Source organism: Tympanuchus pallidicinctus, unplaced genomic scaffold (assembly GCF_026119805.1).
Source record: "Tympanuchus pallidicinctus isolate F22 unplaced genomic scaffold, pur_lepc_1.0 scaffold18, whole genome shotgun sequence".
Lineage (NCBI taxonomy): Eukaryota > Metazoa > Chordata > Aves > Galliformes > Phasianidae > Tympanuchus > Tympanuchus pallidicinctus.
This window is the reverse complement of record NW_026294699.1, coordinates 3,129,487-3,156,340: the sequence shown is the minus strand read 5'-3', so window position 1 is coordinate 3,156,340 and position 26,854 is coordinate 3,129,487. Positions and strand designations below refer to the sequence as shown.

General features: G+C 52.3%; 2 protein-coding genes across 5 annotated transcripts; both read left to right on the top strand.

The window, feature by feature from the left end:
• Positions 1-1,511: 1,511 nt before the first annotated feature.
• LOC128079178 (hemoglobin subunit alpha-A) lies at positions 1,512-2,342 on the top strand. The gene is made up of 3 exons (XM_052680143.1): positions 1,512-1,654; positions 1,800-2,004; positions 2,116-2,342. The coding sequence occupies exons 1-3, from the start codon at positions 1,560-1,562 to the stop codon at positions 2,242-2,244; spliced, it is 429 nt and encodes a 142-aa protein (XP_052536103.1). The 5' UTR covers positions 1,512-1,559; the 3' UTR covers positions 2,245-2,342.
• Positions 2,343-9,185: 6,843 nt separating this feature from the next.
• On the top strand, positions 9,186-26,840 carry PGAP6 (post-GPI attachment to proteins 6). 4 transcript variants are annotated; one of them, XM_052680363.1, is made up of 13 exons: positions 9,186-9,313; positions 13,899-14,076; positions 15,083-15,290; positions 15,381-15,514; positions 15,898-16,163; positions 17,132-17,430; positions 18,198-18,291; positions 19,189-19,312; positions 20,089-20,225; positions 21,687-21,865; positions 22,330-22,476; positions 22,938-23,054; positions 23,467-26,840. In XM_052680363.1, exons 1-13 carry the CDS (start codon positions 9,220-9,222, stop codon positions 23,761-23,763), a joined length of 2,274 nt encoding a protein of 757 aa, XP_052536323.1. In that variant the 5' UTR covers positions 9,186-9,219; the 3' UTR covers positions 23,764-26,840. The 4 variants fall into 4 exon arrangements, with proteins under 4 accessions (XP_052536323.1, XP_052536325.1, XP_052536324.1 ...); XM_052680365.1 differs by having other exon boundaries at positions 9,199-9,313; positions 13,899-14,080; XM_052680364.1 differs by lacking the exon at positions 9,186-9,313 and adding an exon at positions 9,487-13,187 and having other exon boundaries at positions 13,899-14,080.
• Positions 26,841-26,854: the final 14 nt, after the last annotated feature.

Genomic DNA, 26,854 nt, shown 5'->3' with positions numbered 1-26,854 from the left:
ACAGGCAGAGCTGTAGTCCAATACAAGGCTGCTGCTTTTACATCACTGGCTTTAGACCTGAAGGAGATGGTGGGTCATAAGATAGTAAACTAGCCCTGGGTTTGCTCTGCATTGTGACCAGTGGAGAAAATCGAGGTTTGTGAGGAATAAGGGAAGCTGCACCAGGAAATCAGCACCTGCTTTGATAGGGAGTACCAAAGCTATACCCCGTTCCTGTGAGCACACTTCCAAATGCAGTGCTTTTCCTCCATACTTCAAAGCACTACCTACATCTCAGCACATCTGTGTTCACTTCCACCCAGTTATTCCTGTGCCCTCAGTTGGAGGAGCTCTTCTGCCTTTGCAGTTTGGCCCACTGACGTGTGCATGGGCAGCAAATACACAGCCTCCCCTCCTTCTGCTTCCCAGAAGAGCAGTCCCCCTCCTCCACTCTTCCCCTCCTCCTGTGCTCTGATATGGTGCCAGGCCAAGCTAATCTCCCCCAAACACAAATGATAAGAACCGCTGGAAATGGAGGAAACACGGGTGTAAACTGTCCCCCCCCATGCCAGCTCTCAAACCTATTGGAACCACTGCAACCTTTTTCACCTTCCCAGCCCTCCTTATCTTCCTCACTCTCCTCACCTTCCTCCTCATCTTCATCATTTGCGACATGCAGAGCTCACCGGGGGTCGTTATGGCCATACATTCCCCTCTTCCCCTGTTGCGAACTCCTGTGGCTGCAGGACAGTGCCTGCATCAGGATCTGACCCTGTAGCTCTTCTTTGTGCCCCATTTCCAGCAGTTAGGGTCACCCCGAGCCCCCATAGCAGCAAGGGCTGGGACAAAGGGAGCTCTGGGGTCTGTTTGCAAAGGGATGCAAACTGTGGTCAGGGAGAAAGACATGAGGATGCATTGGGGTGCACTGGTGTGAGGAGTGCAGAAGAAATGAGCAGAAGGTGCAGTGAGAAAGAGTGGTGGTGTGTGTGTAGGGGCTACATTGCAGAGTGGTGTGTGTAGGGACAGTGCATGTACTGGGGCAGTCTGCATGTATGCAAGGGCTGTGCCGGAGAGGTCAGTCTGCATCACAGGGGCAGCTCCTTGAGGCACAGACTTCCACAGTGCTCCTGAGCCTGCAGCCCCCATATTTCCGTCCCCTTCACTCTGCCTGCTCCTCCTGAGCAGAACGCATCCTTTCTGGCCTCCTCAGGGACCCCTCGTTGGCGCCTCAGCCCTAACTCCATGCCAGGGGACTGGGGACCGACTGCTCCACCCACTCCAAGGCAGACCCTAACCTCAACCCATGCTGATGCAGACACTAACCCTAATCCTAACCCTAAATCCAGATCATGCCAACATCACATTGCCCCAACCCTAACACCGAGCCCAAGCTCGTGCCAGGATCCAACCCCCCCAGCCTGTGCAGTATCGTGGGTGGGGCAGGGCAGCAGTCCTGCCTGGCTAGGGTCCAGAATCTATGGGGCGGGCTGGGGGGCGGGCAGTGACCAGCACAGCATATAAGGCTGACAGCAGACTGGAGGAGCACCCGTGCTGGGGGCTGCCAACGCGGAGGTGCAACCATGGTGCTGTCCGCTGCTGACAAGAACAACGTCAAGGGCATCTTCTCCAAAATCGGCGGCCATGCTGATGAGTATGGCGCCGAGACCCTGGAGAGGTAGGTGTACTTCTCTGTCCTCCGGCTGCCTCTCTCCCATCCGTCGCTGATCCTCTTCCTGTCCTCAGTTGTCCGTGTCCTATCCCTCCCTAACCTGTCCCCCTCCCCTTCTGCCCTGCTGGCCCTGACTCACTGTGCTCCACAGGATGTTCACCACCTACCCCCCGACCAAGACCTACTTCCCCCACTTTGATCTGTCACACGGCTCTGCTCAGATCAAGGGGCACGGCAAGAAGGTAGTGGCTGCCCTGATCGAGGCTGCCAACCATATTGATGACATCGCAGGCACCCTCTCCAAGCTCAGCGACCTCCATGCCCAGAAGCTGCGCGTGGACCCTGTCAACTTCAAAGTGAGTGTCTGGGAAGGGCTGACCCACCCTGCCCCCACCCCAGCCCTCTCTTGGGCCATGCAGCCACCCTTCGCCTCACCCTCTCGCTCACCTTCTCCTTTTGCCTTGCAGCTCCTGGGACAATGCTTCCTGGTGGTGGTGGCCATCCACCACCCTGCTGCCCTGACCCCAGAGGTCCATGCTTCCCTGGACAAGTTCTTGTGCGCTGTGGGCAGCGTGCTGACTGCCAAGTACCGTTAAGACAGCGTGGCAGCTAGAGCTGGGGCCAACCCATCGCCAGCCTTCCAACAGCGAGCAGCCAAATGAGATGAAATAAAATCTGTTGCATTTGTGCTCCAGCCCTGGTGTCCTGCTCTCGTTGCTGCCTGTGGGGAGGGAGTGGGAGGGATCTGCTCTGGGACCCCATGCAGCTGAATTGGGAGACCCCGGGCCAGGTAGATGTGCAGAGAATATGGGCTCAGGTGGTGGTGTTTGGTGGTGTTTGAGTGGTGTGCCCAGAAGACTGTCTATAGGCATGAGTAGAGCTCTTAAAGGTGCAAGTGGATGGGGAAGCTTTAGGGAGAGTGATTCTTGAGGTCTCCAGCCCATCCTGAGCTCCCCAGCTGAGCCACATACCCACGCTGGGATCCCATGCACTCCTTACCCCACAAAGCCCAAACCGTAGGGAAGCAGATCTCATTCTCCAAGGGCTTGCAGGAGGTGGTGGGGAACAGTTCCCTGCATCTGTCACTGTCTGTGTGGTGACACAGCAAGGACATGCTGAGGACCTTCTGCACTGGGGCAGCTTTCTGTGCGTGCCTACGGACTGTGGCTCTCATAGGACTTCTCTGCTTCCATCTCCTAACACCTTGCTACCTGCCACTTGTGGGGGTCCCAGGGCACACCGAGTAGGCAGACAGGCTGGGGAAGACTCCAACAAGAACCATCAGTACCTGGGGCTCAGTTCCTGCTCTTTGGGCTGTGAGCCTCATCAGAGCAGGTGGTGAAGCGGTGCTGGGTGCTGTGTGAGGGCCCTGGCTCTTATCACAGCCAGCAGCAGGGCTGTGGACGGCCATAGCCAGTGGGGTCTGCAGGTGGCTGATAAAGAGCTGCACGGGCTCTCCTCCAGCCCACGGGTGTGGTGAGGGACATGGACAGAAGATAGCCTCGGGGGGGTAAAACCTGCCAGGTGCTGAGTAACTGCAGCTTGTCCCTGCCAGGGATCTCAATGCAGAGATGGAGGTTTGAGAAAGCCCCAGGGTGGCAAGCACAGCAAAACACAGCATGAAGCCAGACTGGGGTTACCACAGGTCCCCTCATTCCTTGTCACACGTACCACACAGAAGGGTCTAGATAGAAGGATGGACACTTGCCCCGGTTCTACAGTCTCCAGTGACCATCAGGGATCACAGGTGACTCCAGAGAGCCTCCATCCCTCAAAGATTCCTCCTACAAAGCAACAGCCTCAGGTGCCACAACTCCACAAGGCCATGCTCCAATTTTCCCTTCTACCTCACACCATCCAGACACATCTATGGGCATTGCTCTCCACAGCAGAGAGCCTCTGCTCCTGGGGAGCACAGGGAGAACAGGGAGCAGGGGCACAGTGCAGGCAGGGCATACATGGCACTGGGAACTGGTTTGTCAAGCACTGGTAAGAGCCAGTGCCAAATCCTGCATTGATCTGGCTGCTTCAAACCGTGCTGCAGGGGATCCTTGCAGTCTGGAGCGTGGCAAAGGCAGTGCTTGCACAAGTGGGGCAAAGCTGCATGTAAAGGAATGCATGTTCTCCAGCCTGGAGCTGGAGCAAGCAGTGGGAAGCACAGATGGAGCATATCCATGTGTGTGTGCATTAATAGAAAAGTGTCAGGAGCAATGCAGGGGGATGATGTGTGCCAGGTTTGGCTGTTGTCCCTGCTGCCTCTGCCAGACCTCTGCCTCCAGTTGCTCTCACACCTTGTTGTGACCTCAGGTAGGACTCAGCAGGGGCAGTATTTTGGAGGAGGCAGCGAGCAGCGTCTTGGCTGTCTGGCTAAAAAACACTGCGCTTCAAACAGCTGTGTGTTTTGTCCCAGCTACTTGTCCCTGCTGCCACAAGATGGAGGCCTCAAGCCGTGTTGACTTTATCAGAGCCAGCCAGACAGCTCAGCTTTGAATTGGAGCCCCCAGCCTTGGCCAGCTTCCATGGGCTTCCATCAGGTCCCAAGCTCCTTGGGGTGCTGGTGCTGGCTTGGAGGGGTGCACGGAACCCCATGTTGACCAAGGGGCAGGAGAATCTGCACTGCCAGCTGGCAGGTGTGCAGCCTGGGCATGGTGTAGGAACAGGCTCCTCACCCTCTTCCTACAATCAGAAATCACAGAATCATAGAATCACAGAATGGTTGGGTTGGAAGGGACCTTAGAGCCCCCAGCTCCACCCTGCTGTGGGCTGGCTGCCCCCACTAGCTCAGGCTGCCCAGGGACCCTCTATGGCCTTGGGCACATCCAGGGATGGGCACTCACAGCTCTGGGCAGCAGTGCCAGAGCCTCATTGCCCTCTAAGTGAAAGATTTCCTCCTCACATCTCACCTAAATCTCTCCTCGTTTAGTTTAAAATCATTCCCTCTTGTCCCATCACTATCTACCTGTGTAAAAAGTCGATCTCTCTTCTGTTCATCTGCTCCCTTTATGTACTGGAAGGCAGCAGTGAGATCTCGCTGTTCACCCTTCTCCAGGGAGAACAAGTCAGCTCTGTCAACCCTTCTTCACAGCAGACGTGCTCCAGCCCCATCCTCATGGTCTCCTCTGGTCACGCTCCAACATCTCCATATCCTTCCTGCGCCGGGCCCGAGGATGCAGCACTGCAGTGGGGGCTCAGAGGGCAGAGGAGAAGGGGACAGTCCCCTCCCCGTCCTGCTGCCACCCCCACCCCCCTGATGCAGCCCAGGATACAGCTGGCAATGGAGAGAATGCTTCCTGGAAAGGGACACAGTGATATGTACTTGTGGAAGAAGGCAAGCATCTTAGAGGAGGTTAGCAAGAATTTCCCACTCAAAATGTACTTCCTCAGTTACCAAAGAAGCAGTGGGAAAACAAATTTTCTTCCTGAGAGCCAACTGCAATATACCAGTTGAGAGATCTTCTTGCTAGAGAGATGAGGGAGAACATCACATGTTTACGAAAGGTTCTTCTGTGTTTTCATCTGACATTGGCATTCAGTAGGCCGATAGCAAAAAAAAAATAGCAACCTATAGGTCTTTACTGAAAAAATCCTGTCTAAGCAGCTTGTTTGCCTTAGGTTTGGACAGTTTTTCTTTCCTAAATGTCAGCCTTTCCATATTCAACTGCTCTCTCTGATACATCCAAGCCATTTTTAACCCAATGCTTTGGGTTGCTCACAGCCCTTCCAGCTCAGACCCATCCGAGATTTTAATAAGTGTATTCTCTATTACAACACATAAGTTATTGATGAAGGAACAGTGAATAATGATGTTGAACCAAGAACTGGAATCTGTCACAGAAGGAAAACAGACTCATCTGAAATGATTCATTCTTGGCAGTAGCAACGCTTATTACTCATCTCTTACTTCGATTAAATGTCCCACTGTTAGTTGTGAATTGAAGTTGACTGTCTTATAGTTCCCTGGTTTCCACTTTTTGCCCTGCTAATAAGAATAGACCTTATTGTCTTATTCTGCAACGCTGTCACCCTCCACCATTTCTCAAAGATTCTGATGGAGTGAAATGGCTTCAATCAGTCGCTGAGGTAAAGGGGATTTTTTTTCAGGCAGTCTGGAAACACTGAAATGATTGCACTATACTTTAATCCACTCTTTTCAGGACCTATCTACCTTCCTTAAGTGTTAAGTCCCTTATCAAAAATGACATTTTAGTGAAGGCTGACTCTATTTTCTCTCTTCTGTGAGTGCTTTTCCTGTCCCTGCTGCGTCAACACCTTCCTCAGGGGATATTTTCTTTTTAGGCTTTAAGACCCTTGTGATTTTTCGTCTTGGTCTTTTGTCATGTCCCTGTGTGCTCAGTATTCCTTCACCATAATGTCAGTTTTGATGGAGGACTTAAAGTATTTTCTCTCCTTCCTTTTCTGAAAGCAGAGACTGCTCCCAGTGGAGCAGCCACATCAAGCATCAGCTGCATGAGTCTGTACAGAGAACAGGGATGATAAAAATAAGCCTTATCAGAACTTAAACACTGTCTGTGCTTTGTTGCCACCACAAAAAGTTTAATGCCATAAACAATATCTTAGGAAAACTTTCTGCTCATCACCCTCCAAGCTGACCTGTCCAAATCCCATTCCATGAGTTCCCTTTGACCAAGAAGGCATGAAGCACGCTGAACCCCTTACTGCTGGAGATACCCATGGCAGAACCCAGGCCTCGGGTTTTACAGCTGACAGGAGGTGGAGCAGACCTGCAGTAGTTTGACACTGGCCACAAATTCCTTCTCCAGGCTGTCACTGCTGCATGGGAGCCATTCATCAACCGAACAGCAGAAATTTACCACAGCTCCCTCACAGTTTTTTCCCCCTTTGTTTGTGTGGCTGACCGTGTGTGTTTTGGTCATCAGATCCAGCAAGGTTTCCACTGTGACTGTACCACCAGTAACCCTTTTCAATGAAGAAACCTTTTGTGTCAGGCCTGCTGGACGTTGTCCACTGAGGATTGATCCGATTCTCAATACGGAATGGAAATGCAGACACTTCTCCCTGCCAGTCGCCTATCTTCCTACCACACACCAGCCACCTGAGATGATCTGAATGTGCTTAGGGATGTTGATACAAAGAACATAAGCTCTGCTGGATCTGATGGTTGGATCATCTCACTCGGTGCTGTGCTCAGCAGTAGGAGATGGCATTGGGGAGAGCACAGAAGCCTCGCCGTTTTAGGTTGTGCTCCTCCAACACCTGCAGCAGCAGTAAATGATTTCAGAGAATAAGTTCCTGCACGTTGCCTTCAGCATCTGTTTGTTGACCTGTTGTTCATGAATTTGCTCATCCCTTTATAAACCTGCTGACCCCATTTGTTTCTACAGCCTCCTGTGGCAGCAGGTTCCAGAAGTTCATTCTCCCTCCCTGCCTCACATGAAGTCCCTTTTATCTGTTTCAAACCAATCTACTGGACTCATCGATGGCCTCTAATTCCAGTACTGCAAAATCCAGTGAGCACCAGATCCACATTGCCCTTATGACTGAGTAAAGCAGGCCCTTTCTGTGCCCTCTCCTGACAAACCTCGGTCTTCCCAGACCATCATCATACTGCAGCTGCCCCACGTCCATCTCACTTGCTCTCAGACTCTCAGTTGAACTTAGGACTCTTCCTGCATGCACTGTGTCCATAGATTTAGAGGCCAGAACTGCACAGCCATGCTAGGAGCCAACCAGTGCCTGGCCAGCCACAGGTGGGGCTCTCAGGGCAGAACAAGAAAGGCAAACCTGCAATGAATTTGATGAATGAGAAAAGACCTGAGACACTGCTGGATCACATTAACCATACACTACAATGGAAAGCCTTTCACCACTCTCCTGTAATGAAGGAACAAAGTCTGATATTTCCATCTTGAGTTGAAGTATACAGCTCTCAGGTTTTTGATCCATGTGCCTGAGATGCAGCTCTTCATTATAATCTTCCTTTCTAGATCCTGTATCACTGTGATTTCACTTAGGCAACGAGCTGCAAGGCAGACATAACACAGCCAGGCTGTAGCTGGAGGGGGATGGAGAATAGGGTTTCCCACCCAGCTCTGCTTTTTTGACTGTTTGTACCAGAACCAGACAAACAGGGAGGGCTACAGGAGCAGGCTGTGCCAGCTCTGTGCTCTCTGCTTATGGCCAGGAGGAGCCCAGCAATGGATTTATGGAAAGCACTACAACAAAATGTGCAGCTGCTTAGTCAGGAAGATTTTATGCCTCCTTCAACAGCTGAGTGTCTTTTTTTTAATAGTAGAAATGTATTTACCAAAATTCATGGGTCAGCATTGTTAAAGCTCCGTGGACTGAATTTGGACAGGTCACCATTACTTATTTTTCCAGATCATACCTTCAGATGGGGATGTTTGCAGCACAGATATCACTGCTGCTGGGTTATCTGCCTGGGAAAAACAAGGCAAAAATCATCACAAACTCCAGTGAAACCCCCAGTAGACTCTTACCCACACCAATTAGCAAACTGCAGATGTAGCCCTTGCATGAGATTTGCAGGGGTTTTAATGGTAAACAAGGAAGATAAAGAATTTCTGTTGGTTCATTAAACAAAAAAAAACATTCTCGGGAATTCTTGACGTTCTCTTTGAGGCAGAACAAAAGTGAGATCGTGTCCTCGCTTTGAAGGCCAACCCTACTTGTGACAATAGGACAATTCCTCTGTGCAGGATGGGCTACAAAAGATGCCGCTGACCTCAGGAGCGCACAGGCTCTGAGGTGCGATTGAGCCAGGGTGAGCCTGTGGGGAAAGGGGATTTTTTCAGCCTTGGTACACACAGGTTACTGGCAGGAGGTGAGCAACCCGTTCCCTGTGCACACAGCGGCTGGGGCAACAATTACTGTGATTGATGTGTACTTCCCGGTGTCACTGCAGGGGCTCTGAGGTACAGAGGCAGAGCTGTCACAGGGTGGGGGGGCGGTTTGCCACGTCCCAGCACCCGAAGATGTTGGCGAGCTGCGAGCCCTTTGTTTGCCCAGCTTTGCCGTTCCCGGGGCAGAGGAGCAGGGCAGGGGCAGCCGCCGCTGCGAGCCCCGAGCAGCGCAGGGAGGGCGGCCGGAGGTGAGCCAGCATCGGGCCCGCGTGCGGCCGCACCAGGGAGCGGGCAGCATTCGAGGACTCCGGGAGAGGCTCGGAGCAATGCCGAGGCTGTGAGCCCGTCCCACGTCACCCTCCTGGGGTCTCGGGAGCCGCCAGGGTGCCGGGGGGACGCGCCAGGACCGCGTGAGCTCTGCGTCCGTGGGTTCCCCGTGTTACCCGCGGGCCCTGGGGCGCAGTCAGGGCTCCAGGACTCCCCAAAGCTCATCCCGAGCGCCGTCCCACCACGAGGGCCGCTCCCAGATACATCCCGGCGCTCCCTGACGGCCCGGACCTCCCAGCCGCCGGCGAAACACCGCGCACCGGCTGAGCTCCGGCCGTCCCGGGGGCGGAGCGGGGCGGGGCGGCGGCGGCGGAAGCGGGAGGCGGCGGCGGCGGCGGCGGCGGTGGCGATGGCGCTGTGGGGCGGGCGGCGGGCGGCGATGCCGGGATAGCGCGGGCGGCCATGGCGCGGGGAGCCGGCCCGGCGCTGCGCCTGCTGCTGCCGCTGCTGCAGCTCCTGGCGCTGCCCGCGGGGCGCGGCAACCGCACCGGCGCCGGTAAGTGCGGGCTGGGGGGGCCGGCCGGAGCCGTCCGTCCGGGAGACGCGGGGTCGGCGATGCCTGTCCCGGATCGCGGCCACGAAGGTCGGTTTGGGTCCCCGCCGCGCTGCCTCCGGCCCTAGGCCGCCGGCCATGGAGCCTCGCATCCCTCTGCGGCCGCATCGTGGCACGAGGAGAGGGCGAAGTTTAATTGGGGCATCGCGGCAATGAGGTCCGGGAGCCCCGCTGGTGCGGACGCGGTCTGCGTGTGGCACTTGGGGCAGGATGAAGCCCGGGCTGTGCAGGCAGCGGGACACGGCTGGGATGTGTGTGATGGATGGGCCTCGGGGCACGCTGAAGGTCCGGCAGGGCCGAGCCTTACTTCACAGTGGGCAGAAAGCTGTGTGGAGTACAGTGTGAGGGCTGCTGAGATCCCTGAGCTCGGAGCCGGGAGCTGCTGGGAGCTGCTGAGCTTTATGCTGTATGAACTGTCGTCTGTGTTCAGCAGAGCAGTGCTGTGCGCCTTCTGGGCCAGGCTGGTTCCTCCTGGAGACACTGGGGATCAAGCCTGGGTGGATCGAAGGGCTGCAGCATCTCTCCTATGGAGACAGGCTGAGAACTGGGTTTGTTCTGCCCGGAGGTGAGAAGGCTGCAGGGAAACCTCAGTGTGGCCTCCCAGTGCTTGAGGAGAGCTTGTAAGCAAGAGAGAGACTGACTTTACATGGCTTGATAGTGATAGGAGAATGGCTTTAAACTGAAAGGGCGGAGATTTAGGTGAGATTTTAGGAAGAAGTTCTTTACTCAGAGGTGCTGAGGCCCTGGCACTGCTGTCCAGACAGCTGTGGGTGCACCATCCTGGGATGCACGGAGGACCAGGCACTGGTCCCTGCACAGCCTGATCTGGTGAGGGGCAGCCAGCCCACAGCGCAGGGGTTGGAACTAGATGATCCTTCAAGGTCCTCTCCAACCCAAGCCATCCTATGACTCTTAAGATTTTCCCCTCTGTGTGTGGTGGTTATTCTGTTTCACAGGTGATGTGTTGGGGTGGATGGGCAGAAGCAGGCTCTGAGTGGGCTGGAAGCAGGTGCAGTGGTTTTGGAGGTGCAAGGGCTGCTCTTTGGGGCAGTGAGCCCGGGGCTCCCGCTGTGTGCGTGGCAGGGCTCTGCTGGGGACCTGTTCTTCTCAAGGGCTGTGCCTTGTCCAGTGGAGAGCCAGCAGCTGATTGTGGTGCTGGAGAAGTGTGGTTGTTTGCTCTCTTCACCCTGATGTGGAGGTAGGTGTATGTAACTGTGGTTATCAGCTGCTGAGAGTGGTTATCATGCTGTGCTTCAAATAGCCTGCTCGGGGAGCTGCTGGCGCCAGGGTGAGATGTTGCTTTGCCCCAGGCCAGCCCTGCTCTGGCATCCTGCTCGGTGGGTTCCCTGCCCTCAGGAACCTCCCCTGTGTTCAAGGTGTGATATTGGGTTCTTCTCCGCGTCATCCTGCCAGATCAAGGGAATGCCACATTGGGTCTGAGAGCTGTTAAGGATCTGGTCCTCCTGAGAGGAGTAAAGAGTCCTGGGATAGATAAAGATGGGGGTTTTGACATGGATTACGTTATAAACAGCATGAAAAAACCTGCCACAGCCATCTCTTGTCTTGAGGCACATTGATGTAGCTGAGTACAGTTTGTATCGCTGTACTGAGGGTTTTCTTGCACTCTGTGTCCCTTTAGAACTGCTGCTTGACCTAAGCTCTGCACAGGGTTGAGCCTGCTGGCTTGTGAAGTGCTGGCTCTTCTGAAGCCCCAGAGAGATACTTGCATCTGCTCTGGAACTGGGACCTTGTCCTTTTCATGGGGAGCTCTGAAACCAGCAGTGAACATGTCTGGAAGTAGAGTGAGATAATCTTTGGATGAACAAATCCAAGCTGTCGCAGGTGGTTCTTTATTCAGAAATTCAAAGAATGTGTCTCCTCTGTGCATCTGTGATTCTCCTCATGTTTTGTTTGTTTTCTTAAAATCTTTTCTGCTTTTTGCATCATCTGTTTGAAACTTTTAGAAGGAAGCTGTTGTTCAGTATCAGATTATGTTGTTTCCATCCTTTCCCATAGGGGTTTCACAACTGCCTTGTTCAGTTCAAAGAGCTGTGAGCATTTCTGGACGGTCAGGTCTGACTCCCCAGGTGTTGCTGTGCTTCTGAAGAGTGTGCAGAACAGGGTAGAAGCAGGCACATACAGAGCACAGCAATATTCGAATGCACTCTCAATGCAAACAGGCAGCAGGAGCACATGCCTCACTTGCACATGACCTGTCTTTCTGGCTTTTCTCTTCTAATAATCTGTTTTATCTGCATGTAGCATTTCCTTCTCAACCCAGGCTGAAGGTGAAGTGGTAATCAATTCATCTTGTTTCCTGGATGCCCAGCATAGCAAAGCCTGTGAGTGGAGCCCTGGTAGGTTCTCTCCAAGCAGAACTGTGCCTTTGAACTTTGTCCACGCTGCAGGCTCAGGTGTTCACCTTGTCAGCTGTCACATGCTGTGCCTGGGTCTGTGCCATTCCCTTGGGCTGTAACTGCTGCTCACCTCAGTGAGTATAACTGACCCATCCTTAATATGACCCACGTTTGACTTCTTCATTTTGCAGCCTGCCAGCCCTCTACTCCTCTCTAAAAAGCCTCATAAGTTATTCTATGGCCCTTTGAAGGTGAGGAGCTGCTGATGGGTGCTGTTGGCCGTGCAGAGCGTGGCTGGGGAGCAGAAGCAGGTTTTGTTGGGTGCTGGCAGAACAGTTCATCCCCGATCAGGCTGTCCAGTGTGACCTTTGGGCAGGACCACGGCTGTCCAGGCTTTACTGCTCTCTTTGTCTACCCTTGGCTTGTGCTGGCACCCAAATGTCACCATGGACGTCCAGAAATGAATACGCTGTGTGTATGCAGAGTGCTACTGGGTGCAAAAAAGCTGCTGATTAAAGGCTTCTCTCTTCTGTAGTTCCTATGCATGAAATAAGACGGGGTTTGTAGGAGAGCACAGCTGATTTCCTGCCTCCACTCTTGTCTGTAGGAGCCCATACACTGCACTGGCATCACATCTGCATTTGCTTGAAGGGTCCCTTCAGTGATATCTGCTCTTTACTGGCCCAGAGAATGACCTAACCCTGCAAGGACTGCCCGTGTGCTGTGCTTTGCTCTGTGAGGAGTTTGTGCTGCCCTGTGCTGGGGTGCAGCTCACTCAGGTACCCTCGTGTGGCCCTGGGTGGGCTCTGATGCAGGACATCAGCTGGGGCAGCCAGTGGCTGTGGTGTTCTGCTAGCACCCTTTTCCTTGGAGAGTAAATCCTCCTGTTGACTTATTCTTTGACAGCATTGAAAGCTGTGTGGCTGGTATTTCTTGCTTTCCTGTTTCCTCCTTTCTCAGTTGGGATTGCAATGTGCCTGGAGGCTTTAGCTTGGTAATTTGCCAAGAAATTAAACCCATTATGACTATTCCTGTCTCTTTGCAGTGCCGTGTGTTCAGGTCAGCATGCATCCTGCTCTGGGGCATGAATCGTATTTCCTGCTCGGATTAGTTTCCTCTTGGCACGAAGTACAACCCAAGGTTCTGCTCTTGCCTGAGGAGTGCTTTTTTCCACTTTTTCTGGCACTTCACTGAAACTCAGCTGTGTCCTGCGTGTTTCCACATGACCCTGAGCAGCAGGAGCTGAAGACAAGCTACACAACACTTGCTGCTTTATTTTCTGATCAAATGGTTCTTCTGAGTCTGAGAGCTACCACAGTTTCTCTCCATTTCACAGAATTCCACAGTAGACAAGGAGCATCAGGGAGGGCTGGGTAGAGATATGAAGGCAAATTCTTCACCTTGCTGACTGGGAAGAACCTCATTTGCTGACGGACAAAATGACCTTGGCTCCATTCCTAGTACGGTTTTGCCCTGTACCCAATCCTGATATTACGTTTCTTCTCTATCCCTGATTGTGGTCTGGTTGATTTCTTGCTGACAGTGACAGCAGTGTAGTTCTGTGTGTGGAGTGATCTGCAGCCTGGGAGCGATCTGTAGGCACACGTGGGCAGAGGGATGGATGAAGGCTCTAGTTAGTCCTACGGCACTTTTCACTGTTGTCCTTTTGCACAGACCTTACGCTGGGGCTGCTGTCGCTATTCCGGCAGCCTTGCTTCCAGGTAGGAATGTCTGTAAGGTTTATCTTTGAGAGCAAAGTTGTGTTTGCAGCGAGTGGATTTTCATTGTAGTGCGTGGTACAGGGAGGCAGTGTGTTGTACAGAACGTGTCTTAGCCAGTGAGCGCAAGTGCTCAGCAGAAACAGATCCAGACACAGCTCTTGCTGTCATCTTTACACCATGTTTTGTGGAGCTGGCTAAGGCTCTTCTAGTGCTCTCTGGCTGTGACAGTTTTGCAGTGGATCTGTGCAGCCGTTGCTACTCGGTCAAATCTCATTCCGTGGGACCTCAGTAGATCACCAAGTAAATGTCTGTTGGAACTGAGCTGAGAAATCAAGGACACAAGGGCTCCTCTCCAGTGGCCTTAGAATTCTTGTGTGCTCCCAAGGGTGTCTGTAGCAGTGCAGCCCGCTCCCAGCCACCCCAGCAGCTGCTGTGCTCTCTCCCTTTCAGGCTCCCTGTTCGTCTCTGAGTATTTCTCACAGAGTGCACAGAGGCTGTCCTTCTACAGCTGGTATGGGAACGCCAAGGTCTTCCACTTCCACGTGCCAGAAGATACCGTGCTGCTTCGCTGGCTCCTGCAGGCATCCAGGGGGAAAGAACCTGAGTGCACCAGCATGGAGGTCACAGTGTATGTATGTCCCCTCACCAGTGTGTGCACATGCAGTCTTTCTTATCTTTCCTTTGTCCTTGTCACTCACGATTAGAGTTGTTTGTTTGCAGGAGGCTGTGAATTCGTTCACCAGTTGGAGCAAGCATCATTTCTTAATGTTATACTAGCACTGCATCTGTGGTTTTTAACATGTTGGAGCATTTCATGTTACCAGTGGATCAAGGAGCTATCAAATGCAGTGTCTTAGAGAGGCCTTAGAAACACTGGAGAGAGCTTCACAGTGAGGCTGCTGTTGCTCTTCAGAAACAAAGGTGTTCCTGGACCTTTCTGTACCTGGTGGATCCTGTGCATGTTACCAGAGGATGTGGCAGAACTGCAAAGGGCTTGAGAGGATCCAAAGCAGTTGTGCTTTCTGCATCCCAGAAAGGTTAAATAAAAGCCTCCTGTATTACATAGCTGCCTACTTTTCTGGTATTTCCAATTTTGAGATACTTATCTTGAAAGCAAAAGCACTTGTGTTCTGAAGTCAGTCACAAAGATCTTCCTTGGTGAGTGTGTTTTAATCTGTCTGCCCTCCTTAGGGGAGGAAATAGGGAAGATGCAGATCTTAGCTATAAAAAGAAAGCTCTTAATTGACGGTTTAGCCTAGCTGGCTATACAGGGAATTTGCTGATGGTTATTTAAAAAAAAAAAAAAAAGAAAAAGCAGTTTTGTATGGGAGCTTAACCTAAGTAAGTGTTACGGAAATGTGCTTTCAGGCTTGATGGAATGATGTAAATCCTTATCTTAATAAGCAGCCAAGTTAAATCAATCTCTGAATAAGTCCAAGATAAGGTAATGCCAGCCAGTCCTCACTGAATGAAGATGATGGCTCTGTGCTCCACTTAAAATGTGGGTTATTTCTAGCCTGCACCCTCTCTGATCTCAGGCCAACCTGGGTGTCTATTCATGAGTTCGTATTCCAGTGTATCTTGCGTGTGTATTTACATCCCTTCATTTATTTGGATTCTGGTTTCTCTTGAAGGCACTTTCGCTATGGAGCCCCTCCTGTCATTAATCCACTGGGCACTCATTTTCCTGCAAACGCAACCGTCCGTCCCTCCTATAACATCAGCATCACTCTGAGCAGCACTGTGCAAAACACCACCTTTGTGAACATCACTACCCCTGCTGCAGGAGACTGGTTCATTGCTGCACATCTCCCTGAGGCCGCTGGCAGAATTGAAGTGAAGGTAAGGGCTCTGATGAACATCTCGTACAGCCAACATACTCTGTCCAGTGTGTCTTGCCACATCTGACCGGTCTGCTCTCCCCTCCTGCAGGGTTTCTCCACTCCATGCACCTATATGTTTCAGGCAGATATGTTTGTGCTTAGACTCACTGATATGCCTGTTCTGGAGCCTGGTGTTGCCATGCCACAAACCATCGTCTCACCTGCTAAGCCACTGCATGTCAAGTGAGTGAGAGCAGCGGCTGGAAACACTTGGGGCTGTAGGTGGGAGGGTCAGATTTCTCACTGGTGCTGCTTAGGGTAAGCCACTGTTGTTTCCATTCTGGATTGGAACTCGAGGCCCTTTAACCAGCTCCATGTGGCAGGGTGATGAGGTCTGTATAGGCACCGCACGTGGGGGCCCTTCTCTGACTCTTTGCAGGTGGACTTAAAGATTTGGCTATGGGAATTTGTTAGCTCCTAGAGACCCCTGTCCTCAGAATGATATTCACAGTGCAAATCAGGGCATTCTAGTTCTTGTCACAAAGCCACTGGGACTCTGTGGTGGGCTGTGGCTGCCCTTTGTTGAGAGTACAAATTGTGCAAGTTGCTGGTTCCTCTTCCTGCAGGGTTTTTGTTCCCAAGTACACTGCCAGAATGTGGTTTGAGCTTCGAAGCTGCGTGACAAGTGAGCGGAAAGCATGCGCTGTGCGGGTGGTGCTGGGCTCCATCACACTGCCACAGTCCTTCCAGAGGATCATCACTTGCACAGGGAATGTGAGCTGCAGTGTAAGCCTGGATTCACTCCCTTGGGAGAAGTGGTTGCAGATCATGGTGGAGAGTCTTGGTACTGCCAATGCCAGTGTGTCACTGGAGATGCTGGCTTCTTTCACAGGTGAGCTTCCATTTTCTCTAGCTACGTGGGGGAGAGACTAGAGAGAATTTTGTGTCTGTTATGCTTGAGAAAGCAGTGTCTAGTTCAAAATCTGGCAGGGAGTGCATCTGCTCGAAATTACACTAGCCTCCATTGGTGTGTTGACTGTTTATTGGCCACAAACAGGCTTCAGAAAGAAATCCATCTCATGGAGGTTTACTTAGGGTAATTTGGGTTGTAATGGCATGTCACAATTCCACGTGCCTCAGGAGGTCACAAGGTCCTGTGGCTGTCATAGGCACCTTTGTGTTGTCCTGTAACATGACAGTGATCCCAGTTTGGAGGTTGGAACCTTGGAGCTCAGCAGCTAGATGCGTTTTTTAAAGAATTCTTTGACTAGGGCCTGGCACTGGCAGCTGAGGTGTGAGAGGGGCATTAAAGTCTCTGGGAACTACGGGTAGGCTCCAGCAGTGAAATCTAACTGTCGTGTTTGGCTCCAGTCACTGTAACTTGGTGTTTTGTGCCTGTAGCTGGTGTTGAGTTAGCTTATCTCTTTCGCCTAGCCTTGCATGCCCAGGGCTGAGAAACAACTAGAGCCTTTTTTGCAGCCTCTGGTTTTGGGACAGTGAAATGCTGTGCTCAGTCAATGCCTAGTGAATATTCCCTGTCTGCTGGGTACACTGATGTGTTATGATAGCATCTATTATCCCTTCTCCAGTTCCTCTGCTTCCCAGCTGTTTCTCAGCAGCTCCAGAATATTGTCACCCGCTGTACCGTTTGTCTGGCTTTTGTCAGTGTCCCACATTTGGATTCTAGGGTCTCCCTGGCACAGATGGTGCCTTTCAGGGTCTGTAGCAAATTCCGAAGTGCTTGAACCAGCTGAAATACCCCACAGTGTGTGCTATAACATGAAGGTCTGAAGTTACCGGGGCCCTATTGAGCTGCTAGTCCTGACTGTGCTGATTCCTCTTCCTTTTTCTGCTTAACAGATTGTAGACCGGGAAGTACCAGTTCGTTCCTTAACTTCAGCAGCCTAAACCAGAGCCAGGCTGGGAGTCCCACTGCATCTACAGGAATGGCTTTGCGCAACGCTTCTGAGCAGAGGGGCTTCTGCCTCCAAAGTCAGCCTGTTGTTCGTGAGGACCTGGACGTGGTGTCTGTGCGGTACAGGCTGCTGAATGGTCCCAGCGTAGCCGTGTACTCCATCTCCCCAACCCTCCTCCTTCTCAACTTGAACAGTGGCATGGATAGCGGGGGTTCCCTTGTGGTGAATCTCCTGCTTAACAAGGTGCAGTAGGCTTCTTCGTGTGATTGTCTTCTCTTTGCAGTCCTTGTCCCTCTTCCAGCTCCTGGGTAAATTTGAGAGGTTGTAGGTACCAGTGAGACTGTTTTCCTTTCTTTCTTGATGTTGCAAAGCACTCTTGTCCTGTTTTTGATATTTACATCGTTTACTGCTTGCCAGTTCCAAAATACCCCTCCTCACTGGAACGTGGTGGTAGAGGAAATGGAGATGCAGCTGCTTTTCATCTCCTCTGTGGAAGCCTTGAGCATTGCTGCCAGGAGAGCAGACTGATAGGGAAACCCAGGGATTTCCTATCTGAGTCACTGATTCCCAGACTCCTTTGTTGGCACTTAGAAATTAGTTCTCTGAAAGCGTGTGCAGGAAGCTTGTTGCAAAGGCTAGTTAATGCCCTCCTGAGAGCTGGAGCACAGCTCAGCCCTGATGTCCATCTGCCTCCTATTTCTACCACCGTGAATTTGTGCTGAAGTGATGTGCTGGTGTAAATATTCCATCTGGGAGGCATTTCCAGCCATGCAGTCTCCCTGGGAAACATTTTCTCTGTACCTTTCAGCAAAAAAATACAATGCAGTGACAGGGCAGGGAGAGGTGAATGCAGGTTGGCCCAGAAAGAGCTGGGGAATTGACGGATGACTTTGATCAGCAGGTTTTACTATCATCTGCTGCTCCCATAGATTGTGAGCAGCATGAGAGATCAATAGGTTGTGGGGGTGGCACTGAGGTGCTCTGATTGGGGTATTTTTCTGTTTGCACAGACGTCGCTGAGCCAGGCCAATGCCACTGTGGTTGCATGTGTGAGTGCTGCTTCGCCGGTGCTGTCTCTCAATACCACGCAGAACTGCAGCACAGGTATGAGAGCCACTGACAATCACCACCAGCTCAGCTACAGAATCTCAGGACTAAGCTTTTAGACCTTTGCTTTTAGGAGGTGCTAACTGACTCAAATCCTTTGTGTGATGTTTTGAGGCAGATTATTTTGGTCCAAGCTCTCCTAAAGCTGTCATCACTCAGTTCTGGCAAATGCCCTGAAGTATAAGGGTGCAGATGCTAGTCTGGAACCAGGAGCCAGGCTTCATCAATTATACCATAACTGTGGTTAGCAACTGAGTCTCTTGCAGCCTTCTTAGCAGGTTTAGGGCTAGTCAGGACCTTACTGGTATGCAGAGAAGCTGAACTCTGCATTGGAGAACAAGAATCATAGAATCATATCATAGAATGCCCTGTGTTGAAAAGAACCACAGTGCTCATCCAGCTCCAACCCCCTGCTGTGTGCAGGTCGCCAACCAGCAGCCCAGGCTGCCCAGAGCCACATCCAGCCTGGCCTCGAATGCCTGCAGGGATGGGGCATCCACAGCCTCCTTGGGCAACCTGTGCCAGTGCCTCACCACCCTCCATGTGGAAAACTTCCCCCTAATATCTACCCTAAACCTCCCCTGTCTCGGTTTAAAACCATTTCCCCTTGTCCTATCACTGTCCACCCATGTAAGCAGCCATTCTCCCTCCTGTTCATATGCTCCTTTCAAATATTGGAAGGCCACAATGAGGCCTTCCCAGAGGAAAGCAAACAGGCTGTTCCATGTGCCTTGTGCTGTCCAGGCAGGTTCTTTCAACACCCCAGTGTTCTGTGAGGATGGGAGTAAGGAGCAGTAGGAATATCAGATTTCTGTGCAGCTGGTCTCAGCCGAGGATTGCTGCTGGCCCTTCTCCCCAAGTTCTGGCATATCACAGCACTCTCTTCTCTTCAAGCTTTCTTCCAGGGCTACCCTCTGAGTCTGAGCACGTCCTCTGCGGAAGCAATGCTGATTGTCCTGTACCCACAGACAGATGACTGGTTCCTTTCCTTACAGCTCATCTGCCCGAAGGGCCAGAGGTGAGTCTGGTGTGTTATCCAGCCTTGAGGCTGAGGCAAAGCACTGTACCTCCTGGTCTTGCTGTCCTTGTCTCACATAAACAAAACAAAACGCCTCCCACTGTCCTGCCTTCTGCTGCAGGCTCAATACATGTGGTAGCAGTAAGGCAGTGGCTACAGAGAGGAAGGAGAGAGGTGAGTGGCAGTGCTGCTCTCTGATAAGCCCTCAAGCAGCTTGTCTGGTGTGACCTGCTGTGTCTCACGCTGACTGCATGTGGGTGGCAGAGTCTGCTTGGATGAGCTTTCCCAGATGCGTGTTGAGGTGATAAATTGGAGAGAGCAGTGTTGTAAATCAGAATGCTGTTACTTCCTCAAGGGGTCTTTGAAATGCACGCAGTTGCTCTCATAGTCAAGCATTTTGTGTTCCTGTGATTCATCTGTGTAAGGAGCCAAGCACGCTCTGTAGAATGGTGCTGGAAATTGATGGCTCTGAGGACTGGTCATGAGAATCTGAGACTGTTACAGCAGTCTGTGGAAGAGTTGAGGCCTGCCTGTACATGGGTTGGCAGTCTGGGTAGAGAAGGAGCCTTTCCTCTTGGGAGCAGTGAAGCAGATCCACAGCTGGCTGTGGTGTGAGGGTCCCTCTGCTGAAATAAGAGAGAGCTCATGTGAGTGGGAGCAGCCTGATGGCAGGGCACAGTGAGGCCAGGAACTTTCAGAAGCCCTCAAGCAGAGTATTCCTGTGGCACAAGGGTGCCCAGAACGTCCAGGGTACCAACAGCCTGTTTTCATTGCAGTGAATGTAACACCGCAGAAGCCAAAGTGACTGTGATAGCATACCTCACCCCCTGCTTCAATGACTGTGGGCCGTATGGACAGTGCAGCCTCCTGAGAAGACACGGCTACCTCTATGCTGGCTGCAGCTGTAAAGCTGGTGAGTGCTCTTTCCTATGAGGCCTTGCTATCTTCCCCCAAGGGAAGGCCACATTCTTCCATGTTGTTTAAATAGCAGAGCCAGGACTGTCACAGCTGTCACAAACAACCTGGAATCACAGTGCCTGCCCAAAGTGCCCTCTGTACCAGTAATGCCCTCTATGGGCAGTGTCCTGATTTCCCTGAGGAGTGTCAGATCCTGGGAAGCGCCACATGGGGAACAGTAAATCAGGCTGAAGACAACTTTCAGCTGAATGATAGTTTTACTTCCAGCTTTGAGTCCCCAGTGGCCTTGAGAGGTGCTTCTGAGCATCCCCAAAGAGATCAGGATGCTGGCAGGGCTGCCCGAAAGTGTCAGCATCAGAGCCTACGTCTCTCAGGGCAGTTTATTACGTAGTGTCCTGGTACAGGATGTGATGAGACAGGCTGGCAATCTTTGTGATTTGCTGCGTTGCTCTGTCTCATGCCAAGAGCCACGATGCAAGCCAACCCTTATGCTCAGAGGTGCCCCTGGAGGAGGCACATTTGTGTCAGCTGCTAATTATAATGAGATGAGAGAACTGGGCAGGAGTCACTAGCTAAGGGAAGATGATAGCTGTTCTGTGCCTGGATGGATCCTTGTATCTGTTCTTAGCAGAAGGGCAAGGTGAAACGTGGTTCACTGTTGCTTTGGACCTGATCCAGGACGCCCTTGCTGTCTTCTGCAGTTCTGCTGCTAGGCTTGGATTGTGACAGAGAATGACATCCTAATTTCCTCAAAGCGTGCCATGTTCTGGGAAGCATACAGCATCCCAGGGGAAATGAGGAATCAGGCTGAGGACAACTTTCTGCTGAATCACTTGGAGCAAAATGCCCCAGCTGAATTTTCATGACCCAGAAATAAACTGAAAGAGAGCAGCCTCCTGTGGGCTCTGCAGGGACAGCAGGGGGAAGGGGACAGAGCTGCTGGGTTTGTTTCTCGTGGCACTGTAATGGGATGGATTCTACTCTTAACTCTTCTTGATGACTGCAGAGTGCCTGCATGTGCCCAGGTTGCCCTGTGCCTGACCTTTCTCCAAAAGGAGGGCATGGGCATCCTAATCTTGAATAAAAAGAAAATTAAAAAAATTAAAGTGGCTAACAGAGCATATTAGCAAGCAGGGCTGCTGCAGCAGATCACATTAGACAGCAATTGCAAACATCCAAACAAGTCAGCTGCTTAGTGTAAACACTGTTGGGGTCCTCAGTGAAACAGCAGTCTGTCTGCGAGCTGCCCCAGATGCTGGGTGTCTGATGGGCTCCCAGAGGGGCACAGCTGTTTGTCCTTCCTCCTCCTGATGTGCTGCCTTCTAGGGTAGTGGAGACAAGGCTCGGGGTATTTCTGGGGTGAGAACACCTTCTTCTGAGGTCTTCCAGGCTCCGCTGCATTCTGCAGGATTACGAGGTGGGGCATGAGATCCACACAGGCCTCTCTGCTCTGCAGGTTGGAGCGGGTGGAGCTGCACAGACGATACCAAGGCCCAGTCTGTTGGTGCACAGAACCTGGCCACCCTCCTGCTCACGCTGAGTAACCTCATGTTCCTGCCAGCCATAGCGGTTGCTGTTTATCGGTACTACCTGGTGGAGGCCTCTGTCTACACCTACACCATGTTCTTCTCCACGGTAGGGATTAACTTGTCTCAGGCCCTCTGCCAGTTCCCCCTTAGCATCAGGAATTTGGGGAGCATTGAGTCCAATACTTGTTGCGTTGGACTGAAGGCTTTGGTGGAGCAGTCCATCCTGGAGCTCCACAAGATCCTTCTAGGATCATTGGACATGCACCTCCATGGCCGTGGCCCGCCCCTTCAGAGCTTGGATGAAGAGTTATTGGCACTGGGTTGTTCCACCCACGCTGCAGGTGCTCCCATTTAGGAGTAGACTCCAGGGAACTGAAGTGGGAACCCAGCACAACGCTGGGAGGGTACGGATTGATGGCTGCTCTTCAGCTGCCTTCTGCAATGCTGTGCTGGTTTAGTGGAGCTTCCTGGGGATGCTGCCAGGTGGGATCCTGGCTACCATTCTTCTGCTTCTTTACATAAAGCTGTGTGGTGGTGCTGGATTCACGTTAGCCTTTGCTTTTCTTCCAGTTCTACCATGCGTGTGACCAGCCAGGCATCGCAGTGATGTGCATTATGGACTACGACACACTGCAGTACTGTGACTTCTTGGGCTCTGTGGTGTCCATCTGGGTGACGATTCTGTGCATGTCCCGGGTGAAGAAAATTCTGAAATACGTGAGTGCAGGATTTCATTGTGGGTACCCTTGCACTGCAGGGCCAGGCGCGGCCGCAGGTGGCCATGCTGTGCCCTCTTGTGGCAGCACTTCGGTAACACAGCACTGCAGCAGCTCCCGCAGCTCCTCTGCTGTTTGCTAGGTTCCCTAGGTAGCCCGTCTAAGTAACAAGACTGTGATCCAATGCCACTCTAGTTTTTAACCCAGTGTTGTTTTATCCTAGAACCTTGCATTGTGAACCTGAATGCTTGTTTGTAGGCACTGGGCCCTGAAGGGGCTGAGGTGAAAGATTTGTGGATCCTCTAGTTTCTCCTTCTAAAGGCGGTGCTCCTGAATCGTGCATGCACGCAGGACTGGGCCAACCAGGCAGTAAAATTCTCCCTGTCTTAGGCCTTTGGCATGGCCAGCCGTGCAGCTGCAGAGGATAAGCTGCTGATGTTAGTGGTGTTCTCTCATTCATAGGTTCTTTTTGTCCTGGGGTCACTGCTAATCGCCATGTCCCTGCAGCTGGATCGCAGAGGGGTGTGGAACATGATGGGTCCCTGCCTGTTTGCCCTCATCATCATGATCTCAGCATGGGTAAGTAATGACAGCCAGATAACCTGCTGCCCTTTGATCCCCTCCAGAGAAAATGGTGACAGAGAAAATGCCAACCCATCAAACACAGACCTGATTTTCTTGAAACACCCTAGTGGACAGAGTGCAGGGCAGGGAATTTACCTCCCATCCTTCCAATATCCCCTGCTTATGGGTCCCTGCAGCTGCAGCTCCACTTCGGATCGCACTGGTGGCCAGAGTGTCATGTCAGAATGGTTGGTTGTTGCCTATGCCCTGGATGGGAACTGTGGTATCAGCATTGCCCTCTGCCTGCTGGGTTTTGGTGCCACATCTGGATGCGGGGTCTTGCACATGAGCCCAAGATGGAGGGAGACTGAATTTTTCCAGAGCTGTATCTCTTGCTGTGAAACATTCTGTGCTTTCACACCTCCAGGTTTACCACGGAGTGAAGCGCAGGCACTGCTACCCCTCCTCGTGGAAGCGATGGGTTTTCTACCTCCTCCCAGGGATCACCTTGGCTTTCATCGCCATCTCAGTATATGCGTTCATGGAAACCAATGAGAACTATTACTACACTCACAGCATCTGGCACGTGCTGGTGGCTGGCAGTGTTGCTTTCCTGCTTCCACCTCGGGACAAGCATAAGAAGCCCTGGGCCTGGTCACAGAAGCTCACATGTCGCTACCAGATCTGCCAGAATGACCGTGAGGAGCTCTACGCTGTCACCTGAACTGCTTGGCTCCGTGTCCCAGAGGTGAAGGGCTGGTAAGGTTGCTCTTTGCCAGGCCAGCCTGGGCTGCCCCTCTGTAGTGCACTGGCCTATTTTACATGCTCGTTCACTGTCTGGGGCAGCACAGATATCTAGACTGGATTTAAAGATGAAGACGGTGGGCTTGTCTTGTGAAGGCAGGTTTGAGGCCCCCTCCGCTTTTCTGCTGGGATGGGGCAGGCTCTTCGTGGTTCCAAATCAAGGAGTAGTCTGCCCACCACCTCCCCCATGGCCCTGGGGGAAATTGCCAACCCATCTTCCCTCTCTACTGTATCAATAAGGCTTCGGTTCAGCCCGTGCTGCCCTGGAGCCAGAGGCTGCAGGACTCTTCCCTGCATTCACTCTCTTAGCAGAGGTCTGTGGGACAGAGATTTCCCTTGCTCTCCTGCAATCAAAATTTGCTTTGTCAAGAGAAGAACAGACTTCTTCTGCCCCTGACCTAGAGGTAGATGCTTTTGAGTGCTCTTGGTGCTAAAAGGGAGGGAGCTGATCTCAGCATGCCCTGGGTCCTTGGTTGCTGTATGCTATGTGAGTCTAGAGCCCCTCTCTAGATGGTGCCTCTCAGGTGATGCTGCTCTTACCTAGTCCTGATTCTGGAGGGGATGAACAAGACCTGAACTTGGGCCCTAACTTCAGGATCAGACTTGCCAAAAATGTGAAAAAATTGTGGGCATATGCAAGAGCATCAGAAGTGTCTGCCTCAGAACTGTGAAACACATAGCAGTGCGAGTTTAGTCTGAGGTTTTTTTGTCCCTTTTAGTACATCTGGAAGGAGCTAGGCTACTCTACAGTTCCCCTTCCTCTCTTCATGTTCAGGCCTTTGCTGTCTTCCTTTCTTTTGTGGGTGCAGCAGCTCTGCCCAGCTAACATAGGTGGCAGTGTCTCTCAGGACTCAGCGTGTTGGTGGTGGGCTGTGGCACTTCACTTGCAAGTTAAAATAGTTACACTACTCCCAGTTCCTGCACCTTTGGACAGCAAGAGTTCACTCTGTATCTGTGTTGGGGTCAACCTGTGCTGAGCTGGAACTCAGGGTCTAGAGCAGCTCCAGTTTGAAAGCATGCTTCAGTCCTGCAGTCATCTGAGCACAGTATGGTCTTATGGCAGGTTTGTTAACGTGTGCTTTGAATGTGTGCTGCACTCAGCACCTTTCCTGTGCTCGCACACAGCATCACGTTGGAGCTGTGCCACCCCTGAGCTTGGCCAGTTGGGCTGAGAGGCTGAGAGTGCTGCAGTCACAGCTGCTCCCAGGCCATTGGCAGCGTCTCAGTCCCTCCAAGGGCCACCTCCATGAACTCCCAAGGTAGCTTTAGTCACTTTGGGTTCATCTGTCTCACCTTAGCCTTACTGGAGGGCACTCAGATGTAAGAAAGCAAGACCAGAAACAGAATTGGCAATTAGGAAAGTAGTCTTTGCCCATCCTTATTATATAGATAAGGGCTCAAATACATGGTTCCCTGCCTGTTTATTCCAGCCATGGAGGATGGCTGAGGGAGAACAGCTTAGGACTGCACATTAGGACTCCTTTCTATACTAGAGTTAAGATAGTGAAGATGCTGTGTGTTTTTGTTGCAGCCTGTGGTCTGGCTCTCTGCAAGCTGACTAATTTCCAGACACCTGTGGCCCCAGTAATTGGTGCATATCCTCCCACTCTGGGATCAAACACCACGTGTGTGGTATTTAATCTTTCTAATTGGGGAAGGTGAAGGTTCACACTGCGTTGCTCCTGTCTGGTGTGCGTACTGCTCAGAACTGATCTGCAAAGCCAGCTATCCTTTGGGAAGGAAAGAGCTAGTAACAGAGGATAACACTTCCAAGTTCATAGGAAACATTTATTTCTTTGCTTTCAATAGCAGCCAGCATTCTGCTCAGCTCTGCACTTTAACTTCTTGCAATTAATCCAGTCTTCGCCTAATTAATCTGCCTGTTAATCCAGCCTCTGCCTTTGCACCAGGGAAGGAACAGCCCCAGGCACCAGCACATGCTGGGGGTGCCCAGCTGGAAAGGCCCCTGGGGGTCCTGGTGGACAGGGGGTTGAACAGCAGTCAGCAGTGTGTCCATGCCACCAAGAAAGCTGACAGTTCTTGGCTTCATCAGGCGAGTAGCACCAGCAGGTGCAGAGAAACGATCATTGCCCTCTGCTCAGCATTGATGAGGTTGTGCCTGGAGTGTGGCATCCAGTTCTGGGTCTCCCAGTACAACAGAGCTCTGGGTGTACTGGAGAGAGTCCAGTAACAAGCCACCAAGAGGCCGAAAGGACTGCAGCACCTCTCCTAGGAGGAGAGGATGAGAGCTGGGGCTGTGCAGCTGGGGCAGGCGCAGGGGATCTCATCCCTGCCCGTAAATACCCGAAAAGGGGGCACAAAGAGGACGCAGCCGGGCTCCTCTCAGCGACGGCTCTGGGCACGACCCGGAGCACAGCAGTTCCCCCCGCCCAGCGGGCAGCGCTGCCCTGCCGTGCTGTGCCGGAGCCCTGGCGCAGGCTGCCCAGAGGCTGCGGCGTCTCCTCCTTGGAGCTGCGCCCTGCTCTGGGCGGCTCTGCTGGGGCAGCGCTGTGCCAGAGCGACCCCGCGGTGCCTCCAACCTCAGCCGTGCGGCGACTGCGGCGATGCAGCCTTCCGCAGCGCCTGCCTGCAGGTGCTCAGGGCCACCCCCCATCCCACTGTGTTTCACTAACACACACAAGGCTCCGGTCCCCTTCCCTGCGCGTTCCGTCCACGCCCCGTGCGCACCGGGTGCCCGCAGCCTCGCGCCCGGCCGTGCTGCGCCGCCCGACTGAAGCAATAATCCTCCTCCAGCCCGTGGTGCGGCACCGCGCTGCGTGCGGAGCTGGAGCCGCGTTGGCCGGGAGGGCTTTTACCTTCTTTATTTCGGGTCAAGTCGGAGGAAATCCGATGTCGGTTTTTTGGGTTGTTGGTTTTGTGGTTTTTGTTTTTTGGTTTTTTTCTTCCTTCGCTGTTCATACCTGTGATTATTTTATACGGTAAATTTTAAAGCTTCTGATTTTATAATTTAATAAACGTAATGGTATTTGAGGGCAAGCTCGAATCGCGCT

Coding starts and splice junctions, on each gene's coding strand:
- LOC128079178 (XM_052680143.1), top strand. CDS start 1,560: ATGGTGCTGTCCGCTGCTGACAAGAACAACGTCAAGGGCATCTTCTCC. Junction 1,655..1,799: donor GGCGCCGAGACCCTGGAGAG/GTAGGTGTACTT, acceptor TGTGCTCCACAG/GATGTTCACCACCTACCCCC. Junction 2,005..2,115: donor TGGACCCTGTCAACTTCAAA/GTGAGTGTCTGG, acceptor TTTGCCTTGCAG/CTCCTGGGACAATGCTTCCT.
- PGAP6 (XM_052680363.1), top strand. CDS start 9,220: ATGGCGCGGGGAGCCGGCCCGGCGCTGCGCCTGCTGCTGCCGCTGCTG. Junction 9,314..13,898: donor CGGCAACCGCACCGGCGCCG/GTAAGTGCGGGC, acceptor TCTCCCTTTCAG/GCTCCCTGTTCGTCTCTGAG. Junction 15,291..15,380: donor CTGGCAGAATTGAAGTGAAG/GTAAGGGCTCTG, acceptor CCCCTCCTGCAG/GGTTTCTCCACTCCATGCAC.